This window comes from Amblyomma mixtum, chromosome 2, assembly GCF_055824585.1.
Source record: "Amblyomma mixtum isolate Tamu chromosome 2, ASM5582458v1, whole genome shotgun sequence".
Taxonomy (NCBI): domain Eukaryota; kingdom Metazoa; phylum Arthropoda; class Arachnida; order Ixodida; family Ixodidae; genus Amblyomma; species Amblyomma mixtum.
The window spans coordinates 284,785,954-284,798,033 of record NC_143013.1 but is presented as its reverse complement, the minus strand read 5'-3'; the positions used below and the strand labels follow the sequence as shown (position 1 = coordinate 284,798,033).

The window sequence follows — 12,080 nt, the reverse complement described above, 5'->3', positions numbered from 1 at the left end:
ATTGCCACGAGAAAAACAAACTATCTGCTGTCTCTTTCCAGTTAAGTCACATTATTTCTTCCATCACGCCACAGTGCAGAATCCGCACCACAGGTCTTGTAGCGCGACTTGCGACGGAGACCCAACATGGCGTCACAAGGGAAAACGGGAGGTGCAGGTTGAATAAAGCCCTGAAAGCGGGGGCGCGGACATCGAGGCACCCTAATTAGATCAAGAACACAGTGGCCCTACGACCAGCTCCGCGAATAGCCATGCAAGGCCAGGTGGAGGATTTTGCGCGACAATTACAGCATGAATCCTCTACTTGTAACTTCCTCTTCCTTGCTAAGCTAAAAGCGACCAATCTCGAGTGCCCCTGGGGCGACTGGCGCTGCGAATTCTCTCGTAACCTTGCTGCAAATCTAGGGGCACTGACGCACAAGTGCCCTAGCGTGAAGTTGCGATCTTTCATCCATAATAGCGCGCTCATTTGCTCCGCAAAGAAGCCCACATATTTGCAAGAGAGAGGCGGAGTATATGTCCTGTCTTTGTTAAGGGTTTTGCTTGGCGCTATAGCGCACCTAGATGTCCTAAGCTTCTTAAGGGAAAGCAAATGATTTCTTCCCACCTCCGAGGTATTCGAATCGCATGCGAGCCTCCCCTCCCTCTTAACGAGATTAGATGAAGTATACCTTGGAAGGATAAGGGCTAGAGTCGCCCTTGCCCCGTCGCTGACATGCCTACGAGGCTCTCAGAAGATTCAGAGCTCGGCACATGCCTCAAGTGTCCCACGCCGGCCGCTGAGGTGGATCTTCACCACTTTTATTGCGAAAGCAATATTACTCCCAAGAGCGGCCTTTCGCGTAGCGGCGGCCACTTGGCACGTTTGACCTTTAGAATGACCCCTGATGTCATACCATGCCTAGTGACGTCACAGTGTGACGTCATACCAGGAGCGAGAGACGGGCTACTTACTCGGCTCGTCGGGTAACGGCGGCCGCTTGGCACGGCGCGCCGCGCTCCTCCCGCTAGAGGCGCTAGTGACGTTATGGCGTGACGTCATACCAGAAGCGAGAGCCGGGCTACAGAGGCTAGAAGGTTTTCCTAGTGTCGTGAACGGCCGCCGTTTCAAGGGGCCCCTGTGAAACCGGTTTGGATGCACAGCGTAGGTGGCGCTGCAGCTGCCAGGCGTGCGGCTTTTGGCGCGCTATGCAAGCCGCGCCGTTCGCCCAGCCAGTTGGCAAGTGCGCGCGGGCGATTCGGGCGTGATTTGTTTGTGCGACTCTCGATGCCTCGTAGTGTTGAGAAAAAGTGACGTCTGTGCAGCACGTGTGATAATGCCGACAAAAAAAGGTCGCATGTGTTTCGTGCCGCTCTACAAAGGTGGCTACAAGTCGTCGAAAGAAAAAGTATCGTTGTTCAGTTTGGAGCAAAGTGACGTGCGCTTGATAAAGCACGTAACGTTTTCGGCTTGCGCCGAAGCAGCTGGGTACATCTGCACATTACACTGCAGAAACATCAAAGTTGAAGAATTTCATGTGTAGTGTCAAAAGGACGCCGTCGCAGCGTTGATGAAGGTGATGCCACACATCACGCAATCACATGTGCATCCAAACGCATTCGAAAAAATGCGAGTAAACCTTGCATTTCAGCTGTTCAGTCAGGAGGTACTAAAGGGTATTTTCTTTTACCGGGACAATTTGCAAAGGGACAACGTCAGAAACATCGACCCGACAGAACGGTTTGTAAAACTAATGGAAAGACTAATTTTTATAATGTCATATAGAATCCCATCAAAAGGCCTTCGTGCTGATTCAAAAAGTGCACAGTTTTTGAATGAGTTCATTGTTTTTCTCAAGGAATGGGAGGAACATGCTGCACAGTATGGTGGCGGCTTTTTAAGTGCAGGAACTACCCTTGGGCTGCGTGTAACGCTGCAAAGCACACTGTCGCTTGTAAAATACCTGACCACGTCGCTGCAATACAAGTACTTGTTGACTGCAAACCTAAGCCAAGTCAGGATGGAGAATGTATTTGGGATTGTGCGCCAGTGCTTCGGTTGCATCATCCAACTGTGGGGCAGTTTTTGATAATTATCAACAACCTTTCTTTCTACAGCCTCCAAAAGGAGCAAACGTACCTGCAGAAGTCGTGACTGCCCTCTTGTAACCATCTGATGTTCCCAAAGAAAAAAATGAACGAATAACTGAACTTCTCGATAATTTACTGGGTGGCGGAAACTTGGCTTCTGCTGCAGAGCTGCTCGAGGAGCACAGCAGCCTGAGCGATCATCAGGGCTCAGTAGACAAAAAAAGTGACAGCAGACCAATTTTTTATGTAGCTGGGTATGTCGTAAGAAAAAAAAGATTTCCTTGCCCCGAATGTGCAACTTGTTTCAGCACTTCGCCTTTGCAAGCCGAGTCAAACAACAATGCCTCACTTACTCGAAATTTTGACCATGGAGGCTTAGTTTATCCGTCAAGGCCAATTGAACAGCTCATAGCTAAGCTTGAGGACGCATTTACTGTGTTTTTCAGCCGCAATGAGCTACACGCAGATAGCATGGTCAGCTTTCTGCATTTTCTTCAGGGACGTGAGCTTCAAGGTCTGGGCTGCGCGGAGCATGGACGTCGAATTACGGCAGAAGTGGTCAAGTTTTACGCCTTGACTAGGATGCATTTCCTGGTAAAGTCGGTAAACAAAGAGCGCGGCGCGCAGAGAGAAAAGAAAAAGTTGCTGAAAATGAGGCGCTGTCAGTAGCCTCGCACAGGGCACTTCGCACAAAAAAAGGCATTAGTACATTGTTGTCATGGAACCTTGTGTAATAAAGACGTTCCACCCTGCAATTTGTGCCGCTTCCTTTTCTCATTTCGGTATCATGTACAAAATGCGTTTTTACGCTTCTTTACGGCGCAGTAGGTGAGGCCCGACGTGACGCTTGCATTTGCTCCTGCCGCGGCACACTGTCGGTGTTACAGCTAGTCCGTGTCGAATCTAAATGAGAAGAGAACCTATGCCAGTGTTTGCACCGTCTTTAACACTTTAACGCCTTGCCAAAGCAGTGATAGCAACCCACACACGATCAACCGACTGAACCAGCGAGCACTACCCATAGGGGCTTCTTGCGCCCGCCCGCACGCCAGTAAAGCCCCTCGATAATTTGAAAGTAGCGACACTCTCCTCCACTCCGGTGTTTTCCTCCTCGAATATCCTCGCCCGTCGGCTGCGCGCGCTGCACAAGGCACGCTTTTTTGGCCATCGCTCGCTCGCCGTCCGTGCAGTTGGCTGACACATGCGCGCGCTCTTAAGTTCGCGCTTTTTCCACGCTCTGTTATTGAATAAAAACACGAGAAAGACATGCGACACGCGCGACTACCACGAGCCACATAAATTAGCGTCTCGTACGCGCAATGAAAGTGCCAATTACGAGCGCTTGCGGCACGAACAAAAACCACTTGCTGCATACATCTCACATCCTTTTTGACTTTTCAGTACCGTAAGTCTCAACACGGCATAGTATATGAAGCATAATATTTACAATATATTTGAACATTCCTGAATATTTTCAGCATACCAATGTTTAGTTAAATGTATATTCCCTTCGAACTAATTATCGCGGACGTACAGTTTATGAAGTTGTTCACGAGTCGAGTTTCAGAAATGGGATGGTTGCTGGGAACAAGCTGGGGCATTTGCTTCGATGGCCGTCTTAGAATTTTTCATTAAGGTTCAGTCTGAGTTTGGCACCGCGCAGTGCACATGCAACGGCGTAATCGTTTTTGTAGTTGAGAATTTTCGCGGTGGCTTAAAAACGAATATGAACTTTTAATATAAGCATGAAACGACTTCAGCTCCCGCTGTCGGTGACCTTGAGGTGATGTCGAGCCGAAGCCGAGAGCCAAAGATCCACGCACCGATTTTCCGTCATCCAAGGAAAGTGTCCACACCCCAAAATTTGGCCCTCTCAACCACCGAAATTTGACCTTGTCCGAATTTCATCAAAATTGGTGTCAAGCCTAATTTTAATATGAGCAATTCAATGGTGAGCTCCAAAATTAGGCGGGCTATCCCCAAAATTTGTCTATCTGGACCCCATAAATTTGACGTCGTCCATATTTGACCAACATTGGGGTCCAACCTAATTTGGCTATGGGAAACTCAGTGTTGGCTTCCAAATTTAGGTAGACCACCCCCAAAGTTCGAAACACTTCGGCATTTTCCGCCCACATGCTATTCCTTTTTAAATCCGCTTAAAGAGATGTTTCGTTAGGAAAGAAATAAACTGATAGCAACGACCGTGACAAAACCCAAGAGAAAGTTATAGGGTCTTAGCAATTTGGTCAGCCATAGTCACGGCTATCTTAAAGCAAGTGCCTGACTTATATAAGTCTTGAGTACAAATACAGTCACAATATGACACACGGTTTTTCAGATGCAATGTTTATTACAGATGAGTCGTGTAGTTTTACGCCGAAAATATACATAAAAACCACGAATAAGCCAGCTGTGGACATCTGTCACCCGTTGGGTGCAGTTCTCCAAACAAAACAAAGAAAACAAAAATATACTTAGGGAAATGAAACAGCTCAGATGTATGCCTATAGTTTTTGAGCGGATGATGTCTTCAACAAAAGGCTACGCGACCATGCTCAACTAAAGCAAGTGATCGCAAACTGTAGCAATGAATATACAAAAATGGCAAGCATTGGGTATTACGATACTTGAGTAGATTCAGGCAACAATGGAAAGCACTGAAGTTATTAAAAAATGAATTATTTACGTGAATGCAATATCAGGTCTTTTCCGAGAATGTGGCATTGATAATCTCACCTGGTAGAAGCGTAACAGTTCAGCAAAACAACAAACAAGCGTAGATAGTTAGACAAGTTGCATTCATAAAAAAAAAATCTAGGTTAAATCTCGCTCGGGACATGCGCCGCATCACTGCGATGTGCACCATAACCAGAGGTTCGAAAAATTTACCGCACCGCGGATACCGCTGCACGCATACCATACGTGCTATTATAGCACGTTCAGCGGAACCAGGAAGTGACAACAATAACACGCATTACGACGCAAAATGATCAGTGAATTAAGTGAGGTTGTTGGCTTTGTGATGCGCATGCATGCAGTTTCAGTATACACAGTCGTTTGGAAAAAATGCGCAGTTGATCGCAGAGGTGGGCAGTCTTCGTCGGGGTAAAGTTCTTGCGGCCGATGTTGTGCAGCCGCTTTTTTCTTCTAATGCTGTCTTTCTTGCCGCTCGGAATCGCGAAAAGAACATAGGTTTTTTCACGCCGGCTTGTGCACTGAAATGCGCAGCAACTCGGCATAGCGCTGCTCTAAAAGAGCGCGAATAACGCGAAGTGCAAGCGCGCAATGCCAGGGAGCTCGGTCGTAGCAGCGGCAGCTGGCCAAAAAATGGCGCCGACGAAAAATGAAAACACAAAAAGAGCGAACTTTCCGCGCGCTTTTCCCGGAGACCGCCCGCGGAGCCAATCACCGTTGAGAAAAGCGCCGATGGGAGAGGTGAGAGAGGAGGATCGGCGAGGGTGCGCGGCGCGGCGGCATAGTTCACAGAAAGACGCTACTTTCAAATTATCGAGGGGCTTTAGCACGCCAGCGGGCGGCAGCGCCGTCTGCCTTGAGCATAGCAAGTTATTTCAGCTGCGCCGGCCCGGTCGCGACACTAGGAAAACCTTCTAGCCTCTGTAGCCGGGCTACCAACTCGGCTCGTCGGGTAACGGCGGCCGCTTGGCACGGCGCGCCGAGCTCTTCCCACTAGAGGCGCTGCATATGCAGTGTAAAACACCTGTTTTCGCAACCTACCAGGCTTAACCAAAGCTAAGCCCCCGCCAAATTTTTTGTAGGCTTGTCCAGGAACGCAGCACTCAAGAATATGATTACTGGAAGTTCGACTTACAGCCGCAAGGTAGGAATACTTGTCCTTGTGGCTAACGAACAACGCCAAGAGCCGGAGCTTGCTACTATTTCTTGAAGAGAATAGGCTCCACGACCTACTTTAGCTTAATGTATGCCTCTTATTATGCCACATGGCAAGTCTTTGAATCAAGAAAAAGAGTCTCTTTGCAGGGCCGGACTAACCCGTTGAGCGCTACTACCGCGACAGCTCTATATGGCGCGTTCACCAATATCATGCCGTTGTCAACAAATGGTAGTTGAGGCGTAAAAAATGAATAAGAAAATTTACCTCTCCCGCAACACTGATGTATAGCGGGTGTAAGCCCAATAGTAATATAAAAGATTTGGCCCGAGGGCAGTTGTGATTTTGCCACCCGAAGGTGGAAAGCAATCAATGGGGAAGCTCTACTTTAGCGACCCACGACCGGGGGAGCGGGCCCGGGGAGTCTCCCCTAATCTCCCCTGGGAAGTAGAGGGATGGGATGGGCTGTAGGAATGGGAAATTGGAAATTGGTTTGGGTTCTGGGAATTAGGTGGGATTGGGGACAGCAGGGATTTTGACCGATTTGATTTGATCCTGAGTTCCTTTTCAGGCCTCCTTGAAGGGCGAGCACTCAGTCCACCAATAGTGGGCCCTCGGCGTCGAGCGTACTCCCACACCACAGAGAGCGTTTTGTGGGCATCTCAGACAGGGAAAACCTACCGGGGCTCGACTAGGATCCCCTCCCCCAGGCCAGGTTCCGCCACCCCGACCGTCCCGCAGTACTAAGATGATGGATTTTTCCCATCACTCGTTCGGTGCTTCGGCTCTTACTCCAGCAGTACTCGCACACACAACAGATATCCTTTCACGGTTTTCGCTGCGTTCGTGCCCACCAACGATCGCCCCTGGCATAATATCTGAAACTCCACTCCATTCTCCTACTAGTTATGGGTGAAGTCTCGGTTGATGTCCGCAGTTATCATCCCGTGCTACCACAAGGTATATCTGCACGGGCCCCATCAACCCAATGCGAAGCAGGCTTTACTGAGCCCGTCGAGGTATTTAGGAGCTTGATGCTTCCCTGCGATTTTGCCAGGTCTACTAACCGTTACTCTGACAACCGCCGGGCTTTCCCGCGTTTCGGTGCTTACTGGCCTCCCGAGCGTGCTACTTACTCCGTCACTTTTCGTGCTTTCGGGCCCAAGGCGGCTTCCCCAAAACCAAAGCTTGGTTCGCCCAGCCGCATGCCCCCGCGAAGCACCGAGCTCCCCGGAATCGGAAACCAACGCGTCCGCGGCTGAGTGGTACGCCCTCGTACCGAGAGGGAACCGTGTGACTTTCAATTTTGCGAATTTTGGAACGACCGCGTCTACCTGGGTGATCTCGTCGCTCGGCAAAACGACTAAGTCGGAACCGCGTCTACCGAGGCGCGAGCACCAACGGCAAAACGACAAAGTCCCGACCGCGTCTACCGGGGCGACCACGCCAAAAGCAAACAAGTCGTTCTAGTCACCAGTTCTGCTTTTGAGCCGGATTCCACGCGCCCAGTCCGTCTCCCTTCTCGGACCTGCCCTCCCACTTAGGCAACGGGCATCGTGGGCGCGACACGCTCACAATGTCGCGGAAAGTCTGCTGAACCTTTCCTGGGGATTCGCAACCCTAAGAGTGGGTTCCGGCGGCTCCACTCACCGCTGTGCATGCGTTGCACCAAAACAAAACCTAGCAGCCGAAACCGCACCAGTCCGTATTTGGTGGCGGGGGGGGGGGGGGGGGGGGGCGGGGGGGGGGGGGGGGCACGGGCAGGCCGCACAGTCGGATTTCCCCCCCCCCCCCCCCCACCGTTGTCAACAGTGGCGTCAGAGTTCTCTCTCTCCCTCTCTACCGTAGTCTTTCCCTTTGCTCTTCATCTACATCCTGGCCTGTATTCCTTTCTGCGCCTGTCACTCCGGAGGCCCGCTTTAGGGCGCATAGTCCAGTCGGCTATCCGGAGCAGCTCACCGAATACGTGAAGAAGCGAGATGTCTAGAGAATCTAGGAACAATATCGTCGCATACCAATCAGAACTCGTGACCTGAATCCGAATCGCCCTCTGAAACACGCTCTTCGGAGCAAGAAAACTTGCTTCGAATCGCCGATTGGAATACGTCATTATATGGATGGCTCGGCGGCCGTCACCGTGAGCGTGACGCCCGCGTACCCTCCGCACCTGCTTCCGAAACCCCACGACTATAACTACTCCTGGCTTCCGGTACATTCAAAAAAGGGCATTCGCCAGAGCTTACCCGTGGCGAGAATACGAGTGTAGCGGCACACGCAACAGACATCTACACCTCTGCGCAGAGTTTTTAAACATTCAGGCTGGAATCAAAACTTCACAGGGTGTACCACCAAAGCGGTCGTGACACCGAATGGAGACCTAATCAACTGGGTATCGATCAAAACCACGGACACGAGTTAGGCGGTAAAAGCCGCGATAGCTTTCACCGTAACCACAAACCCAAGAGTCCAACGATTCTCACGGACTCTTGAAACACCTTCTGTAGTCTTCTGGGAGGGGGGTTGAGGGGGGGGGGGGGGGGGACTGTATACGAAACAGCACAAAATCTCGTGACCGAACGACCACCGATCATTGCTACTGTGGTGTGGTTCCCGCGTCACCTGCGTCACTCGGACGTGGCCTCACTTTCGCCACTTATATCCCCGCCCAGGGTGCCCTGTCTGTAACTCCCAAGATACTGAGGCCGATATTCACCACTTGTAGGTTTGCCGGCGCTGAAGCCAACGAGAATTCGGCACCTGGTAGCAGCGGGTCTCGCGCCGAACAACCCATCCTCATATATTTCTTAGACGCAGGGGCCACATCACCGCTCTCTCGCCTTCATTAGATTGGCCCGCCTTTTCTCATTCATTTAACGCCACCCCACCCCCCTTTTTCTTTCTTTTTAACTTCACAGTTCTTGTGCTCTGAAGCAGTAAATAACGTTATAAAAAATGGCTGTGGCTGAACTCGGCTGAGCCAGGTTAAACAGAGCGAAAGGCAACCGAACCAGCGGCCAATGTCGACGCTGAGACGTTGGCAGCATCCGCTGCCCTTTTCCGTTTGAGATACTCTTGATGCATGTGCCGCTGCTTCTCCAGAGGTACCTCCCGTTCTTCATCAGTTTCATCGACTCAACGAGCTCGCTTCCGCGACTTATCTCTAGCCAACGCGGCTTTGTGGCGCTCTCTGTCGTAGGGATCGCTAAAAGCAGCCCGGCGCCTCCAACGCTCAGTCGAACTCGTCCCGGTGACCGGTCCCGGCTCCATGCCTCTGCGATGGCCTTTATTCAGTAAGAGCGAATCACGTGGTTAGTCACGTGACACAACCGACGATAGCGAGCGACGGTCGGCGCAGCGGCGGAACGAGTGGTAACAGCTGCAAAAGCACGTGGTATGACGTCACAGCCCCTGCGGCAAGCCTCCAGTTTGAGGTCAAATACAAGCGTCATTGTGCCTTCAGTTTTGCGTGCGAGAAGTGAAGCTTCTCGCACCAAAAAAAGAAACACCCATGCCCTCGCACTACGAGTCAGTCCAGAGCTGGTAGATCAGCTCCAAGGCTCCACAACAACAAACGAGCACACTGGCAGAGCGTGAGGATCGTTTGTTTCAGATATATGACATAAACTGAGCAAACAACCTTTAAAAATGATTTCTCCCCGTTGAATATAACGACGTGTAAAACAGGGCGCCAGACGCTTTCTCGCTCTCCCTATTTATTTCCCTCTCCACCTATGCTCGAATCACTAGAGACCCCGCATCACTGGAGCCGGACTTTAAGCACTGACCGTGACAGTTTGTTTACTAGTCTAGTTTTGTTTACTTTTTGTGTTTTGTGTGCACACAGCTCTCACCTGACAATTTTCTCTATCGCTGCTCTACGCTAGCCTGTTTACCCTGCACGCCGTACTGCTCTCGGCAGCGCTGTTCCGTTTTGCTCTCGTATGATTTCCAGGGAAAACGATAAAACGTAACCTTTAACTGCTTCCAGGCGGTATTTCTGCAGCTGTTATGACACCGATAATGGCAGCAGCAAATCGACTTGCTTGTTTTAAATGGCTTTTTCGCTTGGTTCTTGCCGGCAACCAGTTCGAACGCCTAGCAAGCAAGCAATAATGCACTGCTGCGGTGGCCTGTGTTCCCTGTGGCGTGCGTCTACGGCAGGCTATACTGCCCAGAAGCGAAGGCAGAAAACCGCAGTAAATCATCACAGGAAGGCGTTTCTGCAATCAAGGCAGACGTCGCGTTCGCTCATCAGCACGGGTCACTCTTGAAGACTCGCCTTGAAGCGTCGAGTCAGGCATGCGTGCATATCACTGATTCTAAAAGCTCCATCTGGATCCACCAGCTCGACAGTCCGTGCTGTTACTGCGCAGTCCCGCAAAAAAAAACATGGCAAATGCGCCGCCAAAATTAAAAGCACTGTACACGAATTCAGGTGTGAGATGGCCATAAACGCAACAGTGAACAGAGGTGTGTGATTTATTAAGCATTTCCTGTTTGTCCGGCCGCGGCGGTCGCATTTCGATAGAGGCGAAATGTTAGAAGCCCGTGTCTGTACGATGTCAGTGCACGTAAAAGAACCCCAGATCGTCGAAATTTCCGGAGACCTCCACTACGGCGCGTCCCTCATAGTCGCTTTGGGATCGTAAGCCCCGTGAAACAAAACCAAAACCAAGCTTTTTTTTTTTTTTTCCCGCTGCGCCTCTCAGATGGCGCCACATGTACGACTGAAAAAAAAAAAAAACAGCATAGGACTGGTCTCTGGCTTTTTCCCGCCATTCTTCTCCTTGCCCCCGTGACGACGTGTTTGAATTTAGGAGGTGTTATTGTTCCGTTGTTCCGTTCGTTTTATTCCCCGCGGGATAAACTGCTGAAGAGCCAGAAGGGTCAACCAATGGTGTTGCTGTAAATCTACGACGGTCATCCGACAGCTCCGATAAACTGCTTCTTCGCCTGCTTTATTCGGAACAAATCAAATCGTCAGGTCTGTCTGCGCGGATACGGAAAAGTAAGTGTCTCTTCATTGAACTCACGGCTCAATCTGTGCGTGACTTTAGCTCAGCTTGAGAGCACTCGAACGTCTCTCATCGAAGAAGAAGCAACAATATATAATTGTAATTTGCGATTATTAAGTGTACACGGAAAATGTGGCTCAGTGTTCCGGCGCACGTTGGCGGGAAAACCTATATTTAATGTGCCGTGTTGTCTTACTTGCATCGTTTGGACTTATAGCGCGAAAAGACGTAAATAGAGGGCAACGTATGAGAAAGCAGAGTTCAGACAAGAAAAATCTAATTTCGTGGCATCCTTAATGCCCTGTTAGCCGATTTGTGGCCCATGCCTGCGATCAACGGTTTTTTCGCCTGCTGAAAAATTACACTAATGGATGACGCCACCCTTCCTACATAAAGTATGTAATTAATGCTGAGTGCAGCCAGCTGCCAAGCTGAGTTAAGGCTGCCATTGTATGTATAAAGAGAATCTTCAGTAATGTGTTTACAAATGGTTTTGACATTGTGGCGCCGCTGAAATGTTGGCATACAAACCCTCGAAGAGCACGTGCTACGAATGATGCAGGGGCAGGGTTCGAGCTCAGGTGTGCTTAAGAATATTTGCTCTTGGCATAGTTGTGCGTGAAGAAATTTGCATCAGGAGATTCGCTTTTAGCAGACTATATTTACAACTGCTCTTCACAACGTGTATTGCGATGAGATGGTGATAGATGAGATGTACTTTTGGAGCATGCACACTCTCTCATATACCATATGTGGGGTCTTTTGACCATGGCTGTCATCGTGTCGCCGCGCCTCGACGATCCTGCGATTCCCCTGGAGGAGCAGGAGGTGAACGTTGGATTTGTAGGAGATTTTGAAGAAGGAAATGGCTCAGTAACTGTCTCATTCTCGGTGGACGCCTCACGCGTGGCGTGAGGGAAGGGATCGACGGTGAGAGTGAAAGAAGGTAAGCAAGAGGGGCCGCAGTGGAGGGCTCAGGAATTTCGACCGCTTGGAAATCTTTAATCTGCACTGACATCGCACAGCACACGGGGGCCTTTTGCGTCGAGGGGCCGGGGGGCATGGAGGGGGTTGGAGAACTTAGCGAGCGCCTCGCGCGGTAGGCGCGCAGCCACGAAGCAGCCTTCTGCGAAAAGTGTTGG

General features: G+C 50.4%; 1 protein-coding gene across 1 annotated transcript in view; it reads left to right on the top strand.

Moving 5' to 3' along the window:
• Positions 1-12,080, top strand: part of LOC149364321 (uncharacterized) — a 48,865-nt gene that overhangs the window by 18,484 nt on the left and 18,301 nt on the right. Inside the window, exon 7 of the mRNA XM_089568668.1 lies at positions 10,789-10,931. Coding sequence (XP_089424794.1) covers positions 10,789-10,931 — 143 coding nt within the window. The remainder of the gene's footprint in view (positions 1-10,788; positions 10,932-12,080) is intronic.